General features: G+C 41.6%; 1 protein-coding gene across 4 annotated transcripts in view; it reads right to left on the reverse strand.

Annotated features, from left to right (window-relative positions):
- Positions 1–9,838, reverse strand: part of KCTD16 (potassium channel tetramerization domain containing 16) — a 234,608-nt gene extending 224,770 nt beyond the window's left edge. The window contains exons 1-3 of one of the 4 annotated variants that reach the window (XM_005599333.4): positions 8,717–9,127; positions 8,360–8,444; positions 6,835–7,985 (exon numbers count right to left, since the gene is read on the reverse strand). In XM_005599333.4, coding sequence (XP_005599390.1) covers positions 6,835–7,666 — 832 coding nt within the window. In that variant the 5' untranslated portion in view covers positions 7,667–7,985; positions 8,360–8,444; positions 8,717–9,127. Of the gene's footprint in view, positions 1–6,834; positions 7,986–8,359; positions 9,300–9,731 lie in introns of those variants that run through there. The other 3 variants (XM_070234024.1, XM_014730599.3, XM_005599334.4) reach the window with 3 other exon arrangements.
- Between the last annotated feature and the right edge of the window lie 12,466 nt (positions 9,839–22,304).

Raw genomic sequence — 22,304 nt, forward strand, 5'->3', positions numbered from 1 at the left:
CATTAGAGCAGTTATAATACAACGAAGAACTTTTAAGCCGAGGAGTGACATGGTCCGACTCCCATTCTAGAAATCTCACCATGTTTGCAGCAGGGAAAACGGGGCAACACCGCGTGTGGGGTGGGGAGGATGATTTAAGTCTCTTTTTTTTTTTAATTATCACTTTTATTTTTGTCAAAGTTATGCATGCACATAATTTATTTTTTCTTCTTTTTTTTTGAGGAAGATTAGCCCTGAGCTAACATCTGCTGCCAATCCTCCTCTTTTTGCTGAGGAAGACAGCCCTGAGCTAACATCCATGCCCATCTTCCTCAACTTTGTGGGGGACACCTACCACAGCATGGCTTGCCAAGTGATGCCATGTCCACACCTGGGATTCAAACCGGCGAACTCCGGGCCACCAGAGCAGAACGTGCGCATTTAACTGCTGCGCCCGCGGGCCGGCCCCAATTTAAGTCTCTTTGCAGTAGGCTAGTAAAGCAAAGCAGGCGGTGTCTAGGCCAGAGCAGCCGCAGTGCAGATGGAAGGAAATGGACAACCTGAGGGAGACGAAGGAGAAGAACCAGTAGGACTTGTGGCAGATCGCAGGAAGGGGTCGGGGAAAAGGAACAGTCAGCCATGCCCCGCAGGTTTCAGACTTCCCTGGGTAACTGGGTGGCGGAAGATGCCATTTACTGAGATAAGATACGAAGAGAGGGAAGATGTTTGGGAAACACACATGATGAGTTCAGCGGAGCTTCAGCGCAGTTGGAAGAATACAAAATTAGAACAGCCAGGAGGCAAACTTTCCCACGTGAAATGATTCCTCTTCCCAGGCAACAGGACCCAGTGCACGTCTTGGTAAGCTCACTGCACCGTTAATGGCAGCCCCGTCTAACGATAAGAACAGCAGTGAAATACTAGATACTTCTTAAATGACTGGAAAGAAAAATAGGGGCCTCTCTTATTGCCTGTCATACTATCAGAATCAACTTGGACAACAGAGAGAACAGATCCCAATTGCTATTTATCCATATGATGAATATGAAAAAGCAAACAATAAAAGATGCCCTTCCCTTGCCTCCACAGCACACAGCATTTCAATCTGGCGAAGTCAATTAAAAATGGACTTGTCAACACTTATGAAGATTTCTTGCCAGAAATACCAAACTTGAATCTGACTGAGCCTCTAGAATCTAGAGACTTGATCTAACGAATTTACAGAAAATATAGGGGTCAGAAAAAAATTATGGTGATGACATCATAGATATCATAGATCAGAAAAACCCAGAATGCCAGACATTCGACATGGCGAACAACTTGGTTTCTTCAAACAAACAAATTGAAAAAAAAGAAAGAAAGAGGGAGAGAGGGAGCGATTTAAAGAGCTATGCATTTTGCCACTTTGTTGCATATAAGTTACATGCAATGTTTTTTTAATTTTGAAAAAGAAAAGAAATAGCAAACAAATATAAGCGATGGACGTCATTTTGATCTTGATTCAAACAAGCCAACTTTACAAAAATATTGTGAGAAAGTCAAAGTTTGAACACTGACTACACGTTAGGAATATTAAAGAACTATTAATTTTGTATGTGATAATGGTATTGTTATGTTAATTCATTTTATTTTAGAAACATATAGCACAGTATTTGTGGATGAATGAAATGACTGACACCTGAAATTTGCTTCAAAATGATCCAGTGCAGACAGGAGGAAAAATGGGTAGGAATATATATAAAACAAGATTGGCCTTGTGTGATCATTCTAATTATTGGAGCTAGGTGTCTCCACATTTGGGTGCATTTGAAAATTTCTGTACTAAAATTTTTTTAACTGACTTGCCAAGAAATGCGGTATTGGAGGAAAGTAACAGCAAAGACCAAAGAAAAAGAGCAACTGTCAGCTATGATGCAGAAACTGAGCATTCACCCGTCAAGTTCTGAAGAACTTTTTTCTGTGCATTGGACTGGCACTCTCTCCCATACATAGTCACTCCTCTCCATGGCTCGTATTTGGAGGTGCTCCAAATGGAGCTTTGTAGCATATTCTCAGTGATTTTTCCCTTTCTAATTTGTTTGATAAGATCCAAATCTCATTAGGCTGTCAGGAACATTTGGTCTTCTCCTTCTAGCCATATATATTTTTTAACATATCGAGGCACTTGGGGGCAATCTGAGACCTCCTCTTTCTGCCCACACACTGACATTTCTCTTGCTGCTAAATTCATCCCGTGATGCCACAGACCTAGGAAGAAGCTACTCTACTCGCCTCCCATAAGGGATGGGGCTCAGGCAACATATCTTGTTTGGCATGAAAGTGAAAAGAGTACAATAAAATATTTCACTACCACGCTTGTATCACTGTTATATTGAGCCCAATTCTCAGAGCACAGCGTCTTAAAGAAAGAAGAAAAAATTTACATCTACTACCCCTGTTTTTTGTCGTCACTACTACCATCTAACAGCTGCCCAAGCACAGGTCTAAACTGACTACATGATAAAGCCTGACACTTTAATTGTGCTATATTTTTAAATTATAAATTAAGGAGCTTCAAGTCTTAAGAATACACCCTTCGAGATACAAAGTCACCTGATGCACAACTATTAAAGGTTTCTCATTTTAAAAAATCCCCTAAGAAAAGTAACACCATGTCTTGAAAGTATTCTAAATATAATGACAGAACAGAATTTTTCCTGACAACAAGTCTTAATTCTGGCATAGAGAGAAAAAACTTGAAAGCAGGAATGACTAAAACAGGAGGAAAGGAGAACATCTAAGGTGGATAAGACAGAAAAAAGTCACAGAAAGGGGAGATGCAGTAGTAAAACCAAATCTTCACAGTTTTGACTAGACTGCTCCGTTGCATCATTTTGAATGTGCCAACATCATATCTCTATGAGCAATAAAAACTGAAGTTATCATTGGTATCTTTCGAGTAACCAAGAAAAAGGAGCTAGGATCATTTCAGGATAGATGCGTTTCCACCTGTTTTCCTATAAAAACACACCCTCTTATGGAAGCTTTTAAAGTCAATATTGGCTAAGTTATTCACAGGGGCCAGAACCACATATTCCTTCCCAATACAGGGTCATGCAGCTGAATTTTAAGTGAGAAATCATTTCCTGATCCACTGTTCCCGCACACCCCATTTCAATCCACAGCCCTGAAGATCTACACTGTGTACATAAAGCAATTTAGAGACTTTTGTGGAAACAACCCTTTCAGTTTAAGGAAATGAAGTGAAGAGAAGGCTAAAATGCACCTCCCAGTAGCAATTTGTTGGAAAGGTGATGGAGCGGTGTCTCTTCTATAATTCACAGAACTCAGAGTGTATGCTTTTAGAGTAAGCATCCTACGAATTAAACTTCCTACTTGTGGTCACGTTATCGCGGTTTTATTAGAGGCAAATGCCTTTGAATCTGAGTGCTTTCAGGCATTTGCCTGAAGTAACTCACTCATCAGATTAAGGAAATGTGCATAATTCTCTCCAACCAAGAAAGACCTTCCCACTCTCTCAGGCGTTGGAAGACGGCTCTAAATAAGAGGTTCATTTATTTCCATACACCTGTGATTTTGTTCCTAAATGGTGTGAGTGGCTACTGAGTATGTTGTTCAAAATCAGTACCGCTCTTTTCCAAATTACTTAGCTCCCATTTCACTTACAGGTGAATCAACAGGCATTCTCCGATGTTTATGAATATTGCCGTCTATGAAACACTTGAAAAGACAGGTAATTATTTAGCTTGTTGGGTGGGAAAGGAGGAAAGGTACCTTCTTATTGTTTTCAAATTTAAACAAAGTATGTATCTAAAACACTTTATGAGACAATCCTAGGACGGTCATTTCTTTTCTATGCTCCTACATCACTCACACTTTCTTGGCTGCTGCTAAGTGAATCATAACCCATAGCATCTCACATGTCATATTTTGGTGTGTAAGCAATGTAGACAAACACATTTCTTACGACCCGCGTAAACACCTACAAACACCTGTTGACTTCAATTGTTCATAGTTCGACTTTAGCTAAACACTCAGCCAAAACTATCTGATGTTCACCATCAATTCCAGGTCTACACGAATATTAAATGAGGCAAGAATCTAACTTGTTAATAACTGATGAGGAGATTTTAGTCTCCCAATTTGCCCTTGGAAAACTTGGAAGAAAATTAGGCAAACATGGGAAGAAGGGGTCTCTCCCCATCACTGGCAATCACCATATGCAATGTATTAATTTCTCGCTGTTAATTTTTTTACTGTGATATGGATCTAAACAAAATGACTCTGCATTATCCTTGGGTTACTGGAAGAGTCTGAGTGCTTGAAATTAATTTCTTGGGTCTAAGGAGTTTGTCTAAATAAACAAGTATATATGTACATATATAACTTTTAACTTCCTCCTAGACTATATATATTTAACCTAGGAGAAGGTTAAGTTCCTCTTCAAAGAGCATCGCTTTTTGTCTCTTGGTTGGTTGGTTGGTTTTTTGAGGATGTGGGCGCACTCCCTGGACACATGCTACCCCTTCAAATCTGGCAAGCAGCAGCTCTGTACCTCGAGTCCTCCACAATGCATGCCTCTGCTTGGTGCTTGGCGGCCTTGGCCAGGTTCGGCAGGGCCAGCAGTCTCCAGAGAGCATCTTTGCATGCAGTCAACTCCCTGCTTTAGAGCACCTCCCATAGTTTTGGCCCATTAACCCCAGCACAACAGCTTGATGAATTAATGCTTATATAGGCACAGTTGGCAGCTTCTAATTAAATAATTATGGCTAAGCAGCTGCACAGAAGCCATTATGCACCCTAGAAAGCCAGCTGTCAGTTTTATTGGTCCTAAGACAGAGGAAGAGTGAACACTTAGCTCTGGATGGTGGGTACAAAGGGGAAGGATATCATATGCCATATATATGTTGTGCAATATGACGCTACTGTGTGGTTGTGCTAGCCTGTCCATGGAGTGATGGAGAGTAAACTGCTCCTCAGCAAGCTCTCAGCAATCCCACAAGGAAGGAAGCAATTACATGATCAGGAGAACAGAGCTTGTCCAGAACAACCAAAAGAGAACACAGTGTTAGACAGATGAGCAGATGAGTCTTTGACAAACACAGAAATGTCACTGGGCTAGTAGGCAAATACACTTCAGGTTCTGTGGCCCGTTTAAATGGACAAGTGCTTAGAAATCCAGTGTGGCCTTTTTGGAAGGTACGGCTGATACGTTTTCATTCATTTAATTGAAGCTTCTTAAGATGCTGTTTTCAAATGTTAGAAATTGGAGAACAAGGCAAATATCACAATCCTAGATTTGAACTCTCTCCAAGATCCATTTTTCCGAAAAGTTAGGAGAAGATATTTGTTCTACAAAATCACAGATAATGTCAGATTCCTTTACAGAAGTCTCAAAAGCTAGCCTTATCGCTCCACTGGGAAATTCACCAGAAGGGAGAGAGCAGTATCTGGCGACTAAGCTCCAGCATAGAGGCAGATATAGATTATAGATAAAGGCCACAGACAGAGTTATTGGACCAAATAATGCTTGTTATTACACATCAGTACGCTCCTGAACTGATAGCTGATTTCATTTTTCTCCACAGCTGTCCTTCTACACAATCCATGTGTCTTCACGTCTAGAAACCAAAGGTGTGATAACCGAGTGCAGAACATCTCAGTTTCCCAGGGCCCTCTTCAGCAAGTGCCCAGCACCATCTCCAAATGAATAAACACAACTATCGGCAAAAATCAGTCTAAGAAATCCATCGTAACTCTATGTTTAAAGAAATGTAGACATTTTAACCCCCCAAATTTCTGGATTTGCCTTAATAAGAATAGAGGAAATTAAATGTTAACACTGGAAACATATTTCTTATGGGACTCACTTCCCCAACTCCCAGGTCTGTTGAAAATCAGCAGTTAAATCCAGCAGTAAACTTTACAGACTGATTTATTGCTCCCCTTTCAGAGATCAATGGATTATAGTTCATTTAGAAAAATGCCATTTCCTAAGGCAAGGCAATCTGTACAGCAAGTCGTCATTTAAGCAAATGAACTGAGCTCCAAGAAACCCTTACTTAAAAAGCTTCAGGACAATTGTTTCCTTTCCTTTTTTCCCTCCGGTTTCCTTTGATGTCCGTAATTCTATCACCCCCACTGTCTGATGATGTTTGCACGTGATTGACAATTCTCCAGGATCTGGTTCGTTTTAGACGGATCTTATAGGAAGTTCAGCTTAATTAAGTCTGCAGTGCAGCTCAAGGCTCAGTACAAAATGCTAACGAATCACACAGCACATCTGTAAAGCCCATAAAGGCAAATTTCAGACTTGGGAGGGAGAGAAGGGGTCTTTCGTCAGTCTATACTGCCATCTAGCCAGGACGACGTCATTCGGTGCAACATCCATTTGTGTTTTCAAAGCCTCGAAGGAAAGCAAGTCTTCAGCAACCAGCTTAAGAGACCCCAAAGTTCAGCTAAAAGAACAGACAGCGGTACTTCACCCGCCGAGTCTACCAGCCTCCCGGGACCAACAGCCAGATGCTAACCTCCCAACTGATCTCAACAATTCAATATCCAGCAACCAGATATATATGTCTGTTTTCATTCCACATATTTCCTACACCAATATCATTTGCATTTGTGATTTTGGGGGCCTTTGAATATTCTATGACTTCATTGGAAAAACGAATGAAAGTTGCCTTAGGTAAGACAGGAGAGCTGAATTACAACCTCAAATACTCTAGCTATACCTCAAGAGTTAAAAGAATCCCAAAATAGCATTCCTTAGACATTGGCTGAACATGCAGACCATATATATCTGTGAAGAGAATCGATACACACGAAAAAATAAAAAGAACCCTTTGTACTTACGGTAGAAGACGTATTCAGTGTAGCTTGACCAGATCTTGTCATCTGTGTATTGGTTAAGGAAAGATGCTGTCACGGAGGAGTTACAGGCCACCATGTGGAATCCACACTCTGATAACATATCAAAAGCCCTTTCCAGATGCTTGAATTTGAGATAAAATCTGGAGGTGTATCTTTCTGGGGCTCGGTCAGGGTCTCTGCTCTCATTCAAAGTTTCTCCAAAGACCTCCTTTGCCAAGGAAATCCTTCCACAAACCAAAATCCGGGGAACTCTCCGAAACTTGGCATCTGTCTGCCCCTCTCTGCCCATGGTGCAGGACCCCCTGTAACCCACAGTAATGAAACCCCACTTGCGATCGGCAGGGAGCAGTGAGGAAGGGGGGCAGATTCTCGTGTCGCTTCCTTGGGAGGCATCTTCGAAGTCACTATGGCAGAATTCATCCGGGCTTTGCTTGATTTCCTCGGGGGTCAGGAGTTTGACCAAGTCTGGGAGCTGGAAGTACTCAGCTTCCCTTTTCAGTCTTCCCCTTTCTGGAAAGTGATCAGGCAGGACCACCTGCCTGTCCCTGAGATAGTCCAGAATATAACGGAACAAGAATCCATCTCTGTCAATGAAAAACCTTCCCTTAGAGTCCTTGGCTAGATCATTAGCTGTGTCTCTCTTTGGGGAAAACATTTTCCACAGGAGGGAATGAGGGATGCTTATTAACGTGGAATGGCGAGTAAAATAAACTTGACCCCCCACATTCAGCTCCACGACCTCAGGGAAGGAGTTGGGAACTGCAGCCCCTTGTTCTCGAGGATAGTAACGACTACAGTTTCCACTCAGAGCCATTGTCCCTTTCTTCTTCTCCTCCTCCTATTTTGATCTGAAGGTGCAATCCAACGGAGTCACAGCCTTATATTTTGCATCAACTTGTAATGGAGGGAGAAGAATGCTAACTTGTTAAAAACGACCTCCTCTTAGGCTAGTTTTTTCCCCAAGAAAGCAGAATTTAGAAAAGTCCACAGGTGAGGTGATGCTGCAAAAGTAGTTTAAACCCTGACTGGTGGTGAGCTATTACTTCATGGAATATAATCCACTCATCTCCGTCCCATCTTCCCCAAGCTCGGGAGGCAAGGCAGGCCAGGGCTCCAGTCACTCAGAGGTCTGTCTGAAGGAAAAGAGAAAATTATTTCCTCAAACCCAGCATGAGTCAGAAAAAGAGAGACCGCTGGAGAGAGGAGGGAGGGAGAGAGGGAGGGAGGGACGACGGGAGGGAGAGAGGGAGGGAGGGATAGATTACTTTACATAAGCAGCCCTGGAACTACTGATTTCAGCCATTCTTCAACCAAATCTTAGCTTCTCTCAAGCTATTTTGTGTCTACACGTTTATCCATACACCTCTGTCTCCTGCAATTAGTATTAAAAACACTTCTGTTTGTATTTCCGCATTAAAAAGGAATATGCAATTTTCAACTTCTAAAAGGGGATCGCTTTTTTTTTTTTTCCAGCTGGACAAGAAAAGCAATAAACCTTGGAACTTACCTTAGTGGGTGCTGGAAACCCAGTTCTGGGGAAGAAATGCCCATTTGCAAAGCAGTCAGAATCCACAGCCACCCTGAGTCTGGAGCTTGTCAAATCCCAAAGAGGTAAAGGACAGAGGTATCAATGAAAAGTGCCAGAGATGTGCTCTTAGAAAATAATGTTATATATATATATGTAAATATTTATATAAATGTATATTTGTATGTATGTATGTATGTATGTATTCACTCCCAATCTCAAGTTAAAACAAGTCACCAAAAAGTTAAACCGCGATGAGACGTGGCTGGGTTGAAGAAGCAAAACAGAGAAAAATATTCAACCAAAGCTTCTCCAGGAAAGAAAAAAAAAAAATCAAACCTTTAGAAAGAATCCTTAAAGCAGAAGAGAGTTGCCAGAGGTACCGGGACTTAGAAGCTTTTCAGAGAGCCCAGAAGCTGAAAGAAGGACGGATGTGCCCCGCTGGGGTCCCAGGTAGCCACCCCACCTGCCGACAAGGGCAAACCGACTCCCATGTTCCCAGCCAGGTGGGAGCTGGGGGAGCTGGTGGCCGCAGCAGAGCGGAGATGCCAGCGGGGGGCTCGGGCTCCGGCTTCTGGGAGCTGGGTGGCTCCACAGTTCCCAGTGCAGTTCGGAGGCTGTTGTTTCAGCAGTGCAGGCAAGAAACCATCCAGGGAAATGACTATTACATCATCTTAAAGGAATATGGCTTGGAGAAAGCGGAGGCAGCTCCGAGTCACGTCCTCCTCGGTGACAGGTCGCCAAGACGGCACGGGGACGCCGCGCTCCGGCCGTGGGCACGCGACTCCCGGGCGCTCTGGGTTGGGGCGGGGACGCAGCGCCGCGCAGCCACTTCCCTCCCGGTCCTGTCCCGGAGCCCGGAGTTTCCGAGGGCCTTTGCTTTGCCTTTTCTTGTTTTTAGACCGCCGCCGCCGCCGCCGCCACCATCCCCCAGAACCGCCCCCCACCCCCAGCGGTGAGATAAACACGAGTGATTTTTCATTTGAAAAATCTACAAACAAACCCTTTGCACGTGCGCGGAATTTCTGCTGAAGGGCAAATTTGCTCTCTAAAGCTTCTTTTAAAAACAAGCACAGCGAATGACCCCAATGACCCCAACGTTTAAGCTACAAAGTGGCGCTTTTTGTTTAATCAAAGAGGATTAAACCATATTCTTTTAAATGCCCTCCTCGTTTTTTCCCTCCTTCCCCATCCCTCTGCTACCCCTGCTCCCCTAGCAAATAAATAAATGATAAATAAATAAATAAATACAGTCTCTCTGGAATTAATGATCGCTCTTTCAAAAGAATATATGAAGCACTGGTACCCTCAGAAAGCCCACGATTTACATCAGTAAGTCATTATCTTAGCTTACCTGTAAGAAATTGTTATTCCCTGCACCTTTTTCTGGGGCTGGTTCCGCACTGAGCATCTCTTTGGACCTGCCCCTGCCCCCTCTGCACTCATCCCAAGAGGACTCTGGTGGAAGGCACGCCTGCTAAGAGACATTTTACTCCTGTCCCAGAGGGCTCCCTTAAGTGCATCATTAGAGTTTCAGGAAGGCATTTCCAGGGCAACATAATCCACTAACAAAGTGCTTCCAGTTGATCCTGCCAGTCAATAACGGCCCAGCTAACAGCTTACAGTAAGTCGGCCATTTCCCCTTTAAAACGCCAGTGTCTTAGGACTCACATTCCTAATAAGAATATAGTACTTCATCCATGAATAATATATGTGAGGTGCACTCCATTCCAAACAATTGCTGTTAAAAAAGAAAAAAAGGGAAACCAAAAATGGAGAGGAGAGTGTGAATTAGGTATGTATAATGGGATAGATATGTTGATTGCCAAACTCTTGCCCCAAGAATTAGCTAGAACATAGACTCAACAGCAGGATAAATTAATTTCTAATTTAACAATCTTTTCTTCCAATAAGTAAAGGGTTACTGGACACATTCAGAGTGTTAGCTAACACTCCGACACCTGATTATATTTGACTTTGTTTCTTTAACTAATGTATTAACCTGATCTGGCCTCAATCATTGGGATTTTACTTGGGCTCCATCAAGGAAACGTTTATCATTTGATGCACTTATATCGCCATCTAGTGTCCCTAAACTATCAGTGCAGATCTGTATTTGGCAATTTACCTGAGCCAAATGTTAGCTTTTTTCTTTATTTTCAAGTTTTTATAATGGTTTGAGCATTACCAGGCAAGCACTGTTCACCATAATGACAAAATAAACATTTAGTTGCCACCAGGTCAAGGGAAAAAATGTCTGAATCTGTGACTAGTAAGTACTGGGTTTGGTTGTAGTTAAAAGTAAGTAAATATTTTATTTCTAGCAGAGTAGGCCAGTACATCATAACAATAGCTCTGGAGATGATTGGGTATTAAAGTATCCTGGGGACAGTTCACAGGAAGTGGAAAATAGCAATAAGAAAGTCTTTTAAATCTAGAAGGAACTTGAGAAATGGAAATCACCATCCCATCTTAGAGATACAGAAACTGAGGACCAGAGAGGGAAAGCACTTCCACAGGGTCGCACAGCTATGGAGTAACAAGGCAAAGTTTAGACCACTGCCTATTCAGTATGATTAATGTCTTGTTTTTAAGCTTATGTGTTCTAGAACAGGGATGGAGAGGAGGTAAATAAAGAAAACAAGAAGAATTTCAAGATTACTACACATTTGAAAAAAACAGCAAGTTGTTTTGAAGAGTTTTTAATATTAAGTTAAATTTCAAGGCTGAAAGATCTTACAATTTAAAAGAAGAGTATTCTGAATTTCAAAAATGAGGAGCTCTAGGGGCTGGCCCCGTGGCATAGTGGTTAAGTTCGCATGCTCTACTTTGGCTGCCCTGGGTTCACAGGTTCGGATCCTGGGTGCAGACTTACACACGACTTCCTGAGTCATGCTGTGGCAGTGTCCTCCATACAACATAGCGCAAGATGGGCACAGATGTTAGCTCAGTGACAATCTTCCTCACCAAAAAAAAGCAGAGAGAGAGAGACAGAGAGATCTATTCATTGGTGTGAGTTTGCTAGGGTAGGCTATTTTTGAGACAAATAGTTCTTAACATGTTTTTTGGAGAATCTTATGAAATGTAGGAAGTAAACACACAAAAATAAAAGTTTGCAGTCAATGTTAGGGACAGGACAGAGCCTCTCAGAAAGGGCTGAGTAAAGAGAGGACCCAGGGAGGCTACGTGACCGTGGATTCACATTCCCAGCAATCCTCACGTTATGACCGTCAACTTTCTTTTTGAAATGAGATTACACATACACTCGCAGAGACACACTCTGAGGATTGAAAAAAGAAAAAATAATTCATCAGACAACTTAGCCTTGGGATCCATGATCGGACCACACCACGTGAAGTGCACTCTGAATTTGTATTTTTTAATGAATCCGGTAAATATCCTGGGCTTTGCACAGTCGTATTGCTTTATATTGTTTTATACTAAAAATGTTCATTTATTATTGTAAAGAGCTAAATATAACTGTTTTGCTAGGCTTTTTAAGGCATATTTACATTTTAATCTTCCTGGAGCCTCAAGAAATCGAAAGGTCTGGGCCTCTCTCTGACCTTTAGAGAGGCCAGGGGTTTGGTTCAAGATTGGCCCAAAGCCTATTCATGTTGGGGTTCTTTGATCCCAGTTAACGTCCTCTGATCCATACACTTTCCTCTTCCTTTAGTCTCAGGGTTGCAAAAGAGATAATAGGCTTGAAGGAAACCAAGCACTACACCATACACAGAGATTTAAATAGTGCTGGAGTAAGCGAGTATGTCTCAGGGAGGTTGTCAGTAAGCCCGGCCGTTCGGTGCCTGAACAAGAGGCAAGCCGCCAAGTCTAGGCTCTAAGTGTATTCCTGTCCGTGTCAGCAGATAACACTGCTGGCGTTATTACTCTCTCCTGGCAGCTGTCCCCTGAAACATTGTGGGAGGCTGAACGTACAGCAACAGTTTCTCTTAAGGGAAGAGCAAGGAAGAATGTTCCATTCTGTTCTTTGTAATATTCAAGCCCATGGCACATCAAGACACACCATGGGTAAATTTTGGAATGGATAAAATGTGTCTTAGCTTCTGTTTCCTGTTCCCTACTTTCACCCACCCTCATAGCTGAATGTTGAAGAGTGCATTCTCAAAAGGACAATTTTAATTTTGGAATAATGTGATCACTTCCCACATCCTCACCCCCTAGCACGTCCTTAAGCTTCCTCTCCCTTCAGGCAGAGATCACTTTGATGCTGAGTGTTATGGGGAGGGAATTGGTCTCAGAAGCTTACTCATACTAAGATGCTCTGCACTCATAGTGCTTAATGCCCCAAGGACTGGTGCATTATCATCATCATCCTAATAGCTACTGTGGATGGAGGGCGAGGAAGCAAGTTCTCACAACAGTCATTACTCCTCTTCCTGCTCTGCCTGACTAGCTGTGTGACATCAGATAGGAGACTCAATGTCTCTGAGCCAGGGTAAAATGGAGATAATAAGAAGGCCCGCCTCTGAGGTGTGCTGTGCAGATTAAATACTATGATGCATGTAAGACCCCCAGCACATCCCCTGACTCTAGGGAGTGCTTAATAAACACCAGTAGAATTCGTGATCGTGGTGGAAGCAGCTGTATTTGTTGTTGTTAGACTCAAGTTGAGGCATAAAGAAGTTATAGAAGATGCTCAAAGGTTGAGATGCAGTTCTACTTCCAAAATCTTTGCTCTTCCCACCATGCTGTTTCAGGTAAAGATCATTGCTTGTTATAAATGTATTCATTATTAATGGGTGGATTTCAGGCGTTGGTGGGGGAGATGGGGTGGCAAAATGGAGAACTGAGAATAATCAGCATCACACTGGTCAAAAATGAAAAGGCTACTCTCCTCAGTCAGACAAGGTTCATTCCCGGTACGCTCTCATTCAGTCCACTCGGATTTATTGCATATGTATGTTGTATCCAGCACAGCGCTGGGTACTTCAGATACAAAGCTGAATTCGATACAATTCTGAACTCAAACACTCACATACAACATACACTCATACTCAAAATCATACCAATAGAAGACAAAGATTAGAAAGTTCCAGATTCTTGAGTACTGCCTCTTATTTGCAGAAAGATGCCGGCTGCCGTATGCAGCTTTTAGTCCTACATAGTTCACACCTGATTTGGACAAACCACTTAACCTCAGTGGCCTCTGCTTCCATATCTGTAAAATGAAGCTGTCTCCCCTTATAGAGATTCTGTGACTGATCACAAACGAAAGATAAAATACAGCTGCCCAATCTTCAGAGACATACTAGGAAGTAAATTTGCTATGTAAGAAACAGAGGAAGAAGGCAGCAAACAGTGCTTTCTTGTTAACATAAAGCCTTCAGGGAGAGAATCTGGATCAGATGTGTAATCTGAAAGTTGGAAGGAGAGACCCTTCGAGGTCACCCGGGGCAGCCTCAGATCCACCTGAAAGTCTGAAGGGGCGACAAACATTCAGTCTAGTCATTTCTCTCACAGTCTCTCCCTGAAAATGCTCTTGAACTCTACTCTCGTAACATACGACTGATAGCCAAAGCTGTTCACGTCGCTGTGGTGCCTCAGCATGGAAGCCTGCAGAAGAGAGTTCTTCCAAGTGAGCTGTCATTTTGGGATCTGAGATTTTCTAAAAGTGTTATGTCCATCTGAAAAGAAAGTATGATGCGACACTGTTGACTGTATTAGTAGGGTCTAATATTTTTATGTGTGTGTGAGCCAGAGAGGGGGCATTTCTGTACACATTTCTGCAGTAGGTATGGATGTGTGGTCATGCCTTCAGCTCCCCTTCAAAATAAGGAAGCTTTTCTGGAGCAAATAATCAAAGTTAGGAGTGCACGATTTGGCCATGAAATTGAGAAAAACCAACTTCCACATATGTGTTTTGAAACTGTGATCTCATCAGCGTGAAACCTCACCAACAGAAATACAGATTCTATTTCTTAAAATGGATAGGCAAGTGAGAAAAAAATAGAGGATAGCTGCCCACTAGCAAACAATGGGTTCCAGCAAATACACATGCAATGTTTTAGGCATAGCTATAAAAAACAAAAGAGGGTTCCCCTGGCCTGGCCCTATAGTCCTTCCCTGCATGTTGTATTATTCACTGTGTGATTCTTGTTACATATACTGTAATACACATTTTGGCAGAGTCCTTGTTATGTTTGCTATGTGTTATCTAATATATCTCTTGATAAAGGACTAGCGTAATTTGTAGGCCAGTAGTTGTCAACATTTACCCCCTACTGAGGACATCCATTTTTCAAAGGACATCTTTGTCATCATTCCAAAACATGCAACAGATACAAGGTGTACTAAAAATCTGAATAAACTTAGATGTTGAGTTCAGAAACACTTATTTCTTTAAAAAAACAGTCAGAAATTGCAATAATATGTCAGTGGTCTCTAGAGTGCATTTTTCTTTCTTGCTAAATAGTTTATATATGCATAAATGGAATTTCTTGAATCCCCTGAAGAATCTTGCAGGAAATTGAGTTTGAAAATCTTAGTTATGATGAAAAGGAGCAGGCTTCAGAATCAGGCAAAACAGCGTTTGAAAGAAGTACCTGCCGGCTGTATGATCCTGAGCTGATCACTTTACTTCTCTGAGGATATTCTCCTTATGTACATATTACAAATGAAAATATCCACTTTGCAGGATTGATGTAAGGATTAGAGATAATGTTCTGAAAGTGCCTGGCAAATAGCAAATATTCAATAAGTAATGGACAATGTGATTATATTTATGCTTGGCTCCATCACCTCCTCTGCCCCTCTTCTTCCGCTTTCTGCCCACACCCCATGAGTCTGTGTAAATGAGTGGATGGAAGGGTACCACATTACTCATTCATGCTGGTGATGTGACTGATCCCTTTTCCTGCCTGCTTCTCCCTGTCAGGAGGGAACTAGGAGAAAGGGAAGGGACACTGGGAACTCTAAGCACATTCATCCTTGCAGATGGATAATTAGTTCATTTAAAAACATACTCTCCTGCCTTAGAAAGTAGCTATACCTTTCAAATGATGATGAATGGGGGAAAGCGAATGAACGGCTGGCTCATTCAAAATATCTCACATCATTTTACAGTGATTCAGCACAGACACTTTGGTGTAGTGATTGTTTGTAGAAGGCATTGTCACTTCTAAATCCAAACATGTCATTCTCATAGGATGAAATGAATCTTATCAGTGGCATCTGCAGATGGGGAACCGCAGGAAGAGAGAAGGGCAAAGACCCAATAACAAATGAAAAGATTTAACTCAAGGAACAAAATTGAACTGTTTTATTAGAGGATTTGAGAAGTCAGAGCTGGGAATTTCAGGTTTGTTCTGAATACCACTTGGTATTCAGAGCATTTTCTTCTTTGTCTCTTGAGTTATTTGTAAGAAATCCACGGAGCAGGAATTGTTTTTCATTCATCTTGGTACCCCCCAGCAGGCAGCACAGGGTCTGGCATCTGGAAGAAGTTCAATAGATGCTTGTTGCATTTAATTGCAAGAGCAAGAGCGTATCTTCAGAATGGCCAAGAAAACAATATGTTAAGAAGCTGACAGGGTCATGTTGAAACGAGCTGTTGGTTGGGAATATAAGGTAGTTGATTTCGATTTATTTCTCAAAACATTGAGTTCTCCATGCTAGCAGGGACCTTTTCATTTGGTCAGGTCCCAGAGAAATCAACTGTCTGCAAAAGCAGCCTTTCTTAACTCGCTACTGCAAAGAGGTCATTCAAGCACCCAGTGTGGAGTTAAACTGGAATGAAATAAAGACCCTTAAAAGAAGCTCCCTTGGAAGAGTAAGACATCACGAAGTTTCCAGTTTCAAAATTTCACTGACACTCGTTTCTTAAAATACATGTCTGTGCCTGTGGCCAAACAAATTAATAAAATTAACAAATAAAACTAACTCTACCTGACAGACATTTTCACATACCTTATCTCTTTTAATTCCTACAATAACCATAACTGTTGGCTCTGTGGGGAGAATAAAAGAGAATCCAAGAGGTTAAGTCTCACCCAGTACCAGGTCACACCCAGCCTGTCTGATCCCAAATCCCCCTTTTAACTACATTAAACTTATTCAGACATATAGTTCCTTCTATTAAATATCCTCAATATGTACCCAGTTTTTGGATTTGGTATCACATAGAGTAACAACACGTTCCTAGCATAGATCACCACTCTTTCGATCCTAGTCCAGTGCCTGGCACAGAGAAAGCACTCAATAAGGATTTGTCAAAAGATTGTTAGAATGAAAAAGTGAATGAATGAATGAAAACAGAAGTAAGTGAATGAATGAACAAACTACCAGTTGGGACAATGGTATCCAGAAATCTTAGCTGAATACAACAAGAGTCTGATCTCACATGGAAGGTCTAATTTTCTTTACTCCTGAAAAGTTGGTTCCAAATGGGAGAACGATTCCAAAATGAAAAATAAATGTTTGCGATCATCACAGAATTGGTCCTTCATGAATCCAAAAGGATGAGTAATATAGATTTCTATGTTTATGTTCCAGAATTTAGAAGCTTTTAGAAATAAGAAACTGCTTTTGGGATAAGACTCTCTCTCAGAACAATAAAGTCCTAGGCTTTTTTTTTTTAAGTGCTTAGATGCTGAAAAAAAGATATGATTTACTTTAAAAAATGTCTTGACAAGGTACCAGGCAATTCTAATCTAGCCATTTTATGCATCAGTTACTCTGCATCCTTTCCAAAAATGTGTATGGAGTAAGGCGTGTGGTTCAAAGTCCTGGTAATGATTGACCTATACAAACACACACACTGGCCACAAGATTTTAGGGGCCAAGAGCACAGTTCAAACGTGAGTTGGGAAACATCACTCTTTTGCTGTATGATACAGATTTGCACAGCTTCTGCCAAGGAAATTGCATGTTACCTTTACAGACAATGATCTGAGCCTCAAGTACACCTCACAATTACCCTAAGGTCTCTTGAAATGACAGGCTGGTGTGCAATGTGTGGTTCCAATGGCTGCCAGAGGACATCAGGCAATTGTTTGCAATGGAGCCAGTGTCATATATCTTCCTGATAAATCTGGTTGCCATTAATCAGGAAAAAGAATGCCTACAAACAAATGGAGTGACACAAAAAAGATTTATGTATCTGACAGAAACTGGATTCAACCTGGTGTCTCTTGATCAGCCCCTTGAATTTTTCATGTATTTAAATGGGATCTTGAGAGTAGTTACATACATCTATGTTGTTGAAGTGCCATCATACTGGACACAGAAGCTAAGATTACCTCTAGATTGGATATTGAATAAAATCATAAATTAAGATGAAAAATTAGATAAATGGGCTATGGATGGAGAAGTGATGTCTTTCTTATTTGCAGCAAAGAGAGTAAGCAAATGCACTCTTTTTATTGCCATTCTGCCCAATGACCTTTATGCCTACAAGCGTAAAGAAAGAAAGTTACTGCCCATTTACTCAAATACTTATGCATCTATTTGTACAAAGAACTATGTTAGATACTGCAGAGGATGTGGAGATGATGCAGACATGAGACTTACCCTCAGCAAGCTGATAATCCATCAGGGCAAAACTTATTCACTTACTGGGCAAAAGGAAAGCACTTACTCTGTGTCCAAGTTGGATGCATGGAAGAAAGCACTGATTGCTGTTAAGAGAACTGGAAAAAGTTCTATGAGAGAGGCACAGAGCTAACCAAAATGAAGTCAATTTTTGAAACTCTAAGGAACATCATGCCTAGCACAAAGTGCCCATTAATAAATTATTGACGGGGTAAAGAAAGTGCCACCTTGTATCACTACACACTACTGGGCATGACGTCAGAGAGACACTCATTTAGAATTCACTTAGAGCTATCCTAAATCAGGCTGATTCATTACAGTCCTGATGATCTCAGAAATATTTTATATGTATACATAAATGTAAGGCCATTAGAGCACTAGTCCGTACAGCTAATTTATATTTGGTTCTCAGCCAATGAAGACTCGGAGCCATTTAAGTGGCCCTTCCCAATCATTTATTTTCCCATCAGGTCCCTCTTTCTGCCATTGCTTTTGTGCCGGTGAACACTTTGGTTCACAATGGCTGACAAAATGTATGCAAGGGCTAGTGCTGAGGATTCTACAAAAGATCAAGGAAGACACTGAATGGCAGCAAGCAGGCTTCACTGCAACAGCTCCAAATACCTCCAAGGAGGTAGTCTAAGAAACCTGGATCAGCAGAGTTGTTGCCTTGTAGAGCTCTTTTGACATTTTGAAGGGCAGCATAAGCCTTACTGCAGCCTGGAAAAACTGACTAACAACAGTGCAAAGGATAAATAGAAGAAATCTATCGCCAGAGGCATAACACACCTTCTGGAGACTTGAAGAGAAAGAAGGGCAATTGCCAAAGTATCACATCAGTAGCACATCCCCAAGGTATCGTGCTGCTGCAATAATCATGTATAGCACCAATTTAGTTAATGTAATCATTTCCAGAAACAGGCTTCCACAACAAATGGGGTTTGCCTATAGTTTAAGGCTGCGGGATGGAGGGGCAGCAGGATCTAAAACACTATTTCTATTTCAGATACCCTAAAAGCCCTATAATTAATGATATCCTGAGGGTTTGGGGAAGTTGACCTTCTGGAGCAATAGTTCTTTAAGGCAATTGTGCAACACAGAGGAGCTCCAATAAAAGAAAAAGAGTTACTTTTGTCCAGCACAAAAGGACAACCTTATGAGTAATTTTGGTCACCTTTTATTACTGCAAATAAAGTTTGCCTGATTTATTAACCTAATGTTCACAACTTTGCAATGGAAAGGGAAAGAAACCTACAAAGAACTACTGAAACAAAATTTAAGTACTAAAAATGCTTATTTTCTACACAGGGAAGCATTAGGGTGTCACGGTCAAAAGTGTAGGCTCTGGGACCAGGCAGATATGGGGTCGAATCCCAGCTCTATCATTTACCAGCTGGGAAAGTTTCATTCCCTCTCTAGCCACAATTTCTCATCCATCAAACAGGTATTAATTGTAGTTCCTTATAGAGATTTTGTGAAAACTAAATAAGAGAATGCATATTGAGTGCTTCCAAAAGTGAGAGCTCAACAAATGTAGGTTTGGGGTTTTTTTTATGCATCTTTTTGCCAAACTGTTTTAGATTATTAGCTCCCTAGATCAGAAGATAGAGCTACATCATTAACCTTAGCCAGTCTGCACTCTGGACCCCTTACAGATTTGAAGGGAAGAAAGCAGAGAGGACACACAGATTCCCTTTGGGGTGCAGAGCCTCCTACTGAGAGATGTTTTGGGCAGGCCAAAGGGCACCATATGGCAGTGTCTTACTGTTTCTTATCCGGATAAAACACTCTCTACTTGCCAAGTTGTCAGTGCCACCATCCCTGGCCCCATGAAGCTCCAGCCCTTGCTTCTCATTTGTTAGATGTCACTTGTCCCAGCATGGTTTCTTGTATACAAGGATGTTTGGGCAAAAATCTGCACATTGTTACAGTTCTCTTCTTTCCCCGCTACATATTCTCTCTTGTTGACCTGATTCAGTCTCAGTGGACTATAATCTTTATGCAAATGACTCCAACTCTGTTGTGCCTTGGCCTCTTTCCAGCTTCTACATACCCGCTGGGCCTCTTCACTTGGACCTACCAGCATCTCACACTCAAGTCTAAAGCCCAATATCTGCTTGCCACTCCCATCCGTTATATCCTACCAAGGTCTCTCTGAGTTAATGGCATCACTGGCCTTTCTCTACTGTCCAAGTGAAAACCCATCATTTGATTCCTTCCTTTCCATTGGCTCCTGATATCCAATAATTAAATCTATCCACTTTATCTCTACTATAATTCTTCCAACTATCTCTTCTCTTCCATTTCCATTTGTCCTATCCTTGTTCTTTACCTTTTACCCAGATTCGTATGTCAACAAATAATTACTGAGTGTTTACCCTGAGCTAGGTGCAGCACAAGCTGACAGCTCTATGTGTCGTGGACCCAGAGGTGAAAAAGTAGATAAGCTACTTGCCCTCGTGGAACTTCCATTCTAGGCGAGAAACACACATCTTAAACAAGTAAAGAAATAAACGAGCAAGATAATTTCAAATAGTGATATGGGCTATGAATAAAATAGAACCAAATGATATATAAAAAATGTCTTGCCCTGGGGGTGGGGAAACAAAGAGAAGAGGATGGGGTACTACAGGCTGAGACTCTTTGAGGAAGTGATATTAGAGCTGAGGCAAGAAGCCAACCATGTGAAATTCTAGGAACAGCATGTCCTAAGCAGATGGAATGGCAAGAACAAAGGCCCTGATATCTGACGTCAGACTAAGCTTGGCTTGTTCAAACCAAGAAAATAGTGAGTTGGAGCCTGGTAAGCAGAAATGAGAGTGTAGGTCTGAGAAGCAGACAGGGTCAAACTGTGTTGGGCCTCATGCACCACGGCAGGAGTGTGGATTTCATTCTAAGTACGATGGGAAGTCATTGGTGGGTTTAAAGTTAGATGTGACATGTTCTGGTTTCCTTGTGTTTTGGGTTGTCTCTTGCTGCTGTGGGGATAGTGGGTTGTGTGGGAGCAAGATTGATTATAGGGTAATCAGAGAAGAGGACGTTGCAGGGATCCAGGCGATAAATGCTAGTGCCTCATACTAGGGTTGAGAGAGGATAAATGAGGAAAAACTAGTGAGGATTTTGGAGGCATCATGGAGGTACTGGTGGCAGTACTACAATATGGACCTGTTAACGTTCTCCCTCCTTCTAAGCCTTTTCATCTCAGTTCATTCAACACAAAGCTGACAGTGTCATCCTTCTAAAGATGCCATTCTTTGCCCAGGTATCTTAATTGGCTCCCTGTTGTTTATAGAATAAAGTCCAAAGTCCTTGGTATGATTCAAAGCCCTATACTATCTGGCCTCAACTACTTCAGAGGTACATTCAAAGGGGCTTGCAAGGAGAGGAAAAAAAGAGTTACAAAGCAGTTCAAAAGTTCTGAGATAAGTCATTTCACAAACAGTGCTATTCAGAGAAAGTGGTGCTGGCTTTTGATACATGAAGAACCAGCATTCACCACTCTAACTGCTCCTAATCTGAGAGATTCTGTCCTCAAAGAAAGAGCCACAATGCATCAAACAGGGGTTATGCTTTAACTTCCAAGGGAATAAATAGGGAAGTTCTAGGAGCTAGAAGAAATCGAGTAGCCCCTTAGAAAACAAATAAATACATGAATTGATGAATTTTGTTATGATCCTTGACTTCATCCATTCCCCTGAAATATCATATCCAATTACAGTTGAATTAATACCTCACAACAAAATTTAATGTCATGTTAACTATAAAAAAAGAGAACTTGATGGAATAAAATCATGCCTCACATTGAACATATGACTTTCTTTTCTCTCTGCCTTAAGCAAGCATTTCTTGGAAATTGAAAATGCACGTCAGGATCATCAAACCAGACTTGGGAAGCCACGAGTATTAACAATCCAGAGTAACAGAAGGGGGCAGTGTTATCACAGTCTCTTCCATCAACCTGAGGCCTCTTAGAGGAGAAACTGAAAGTTACCCTGAGTAATCCTGTTCATTTCCCCAGGATCCCGAAGTGAGTCTCGGTTTCAATTGCTTGTTTCTTTCCAGTTGCTACGTCTCAAACCCCTAAACAAAGTTAGCAATGAGGTCCCTCCTTGGTCTACCACCTCTCCATGTCCTGCTAAACCTTGTGAGAAAACGACCACTTCTCACTGTGGTCTCAAGAAATACAAGCCCAGCTCTATGTTTACATTAGTTATTGTTTTGCCTTTTACAGAATAGACGGCAAAAGAAAGTCACCTGTACCGATCATATGAGATAAATACCCTATATTTAACATATTATCATCAGACAGGCCCTAAAGATTTTTTGTACTGCTAAAAAAATGGATATATGCAGCTATGTACCCAGAGACTTACTCAAA

The sequence above is a fragment of the Equus caballus genome, chromosome 14 (assembly GCF_041296265.1).
Source record: "Equus caballus isolate H_3958 breed thoroughbred chromosome 14, TB-T2T, whole genome shotgun sequence".
Lineage (NCBI taxonomy): Eukaryota > Metazoa > Chordata > Mammalia > Perissodactyla > Equidae > Equus > Equus caballus.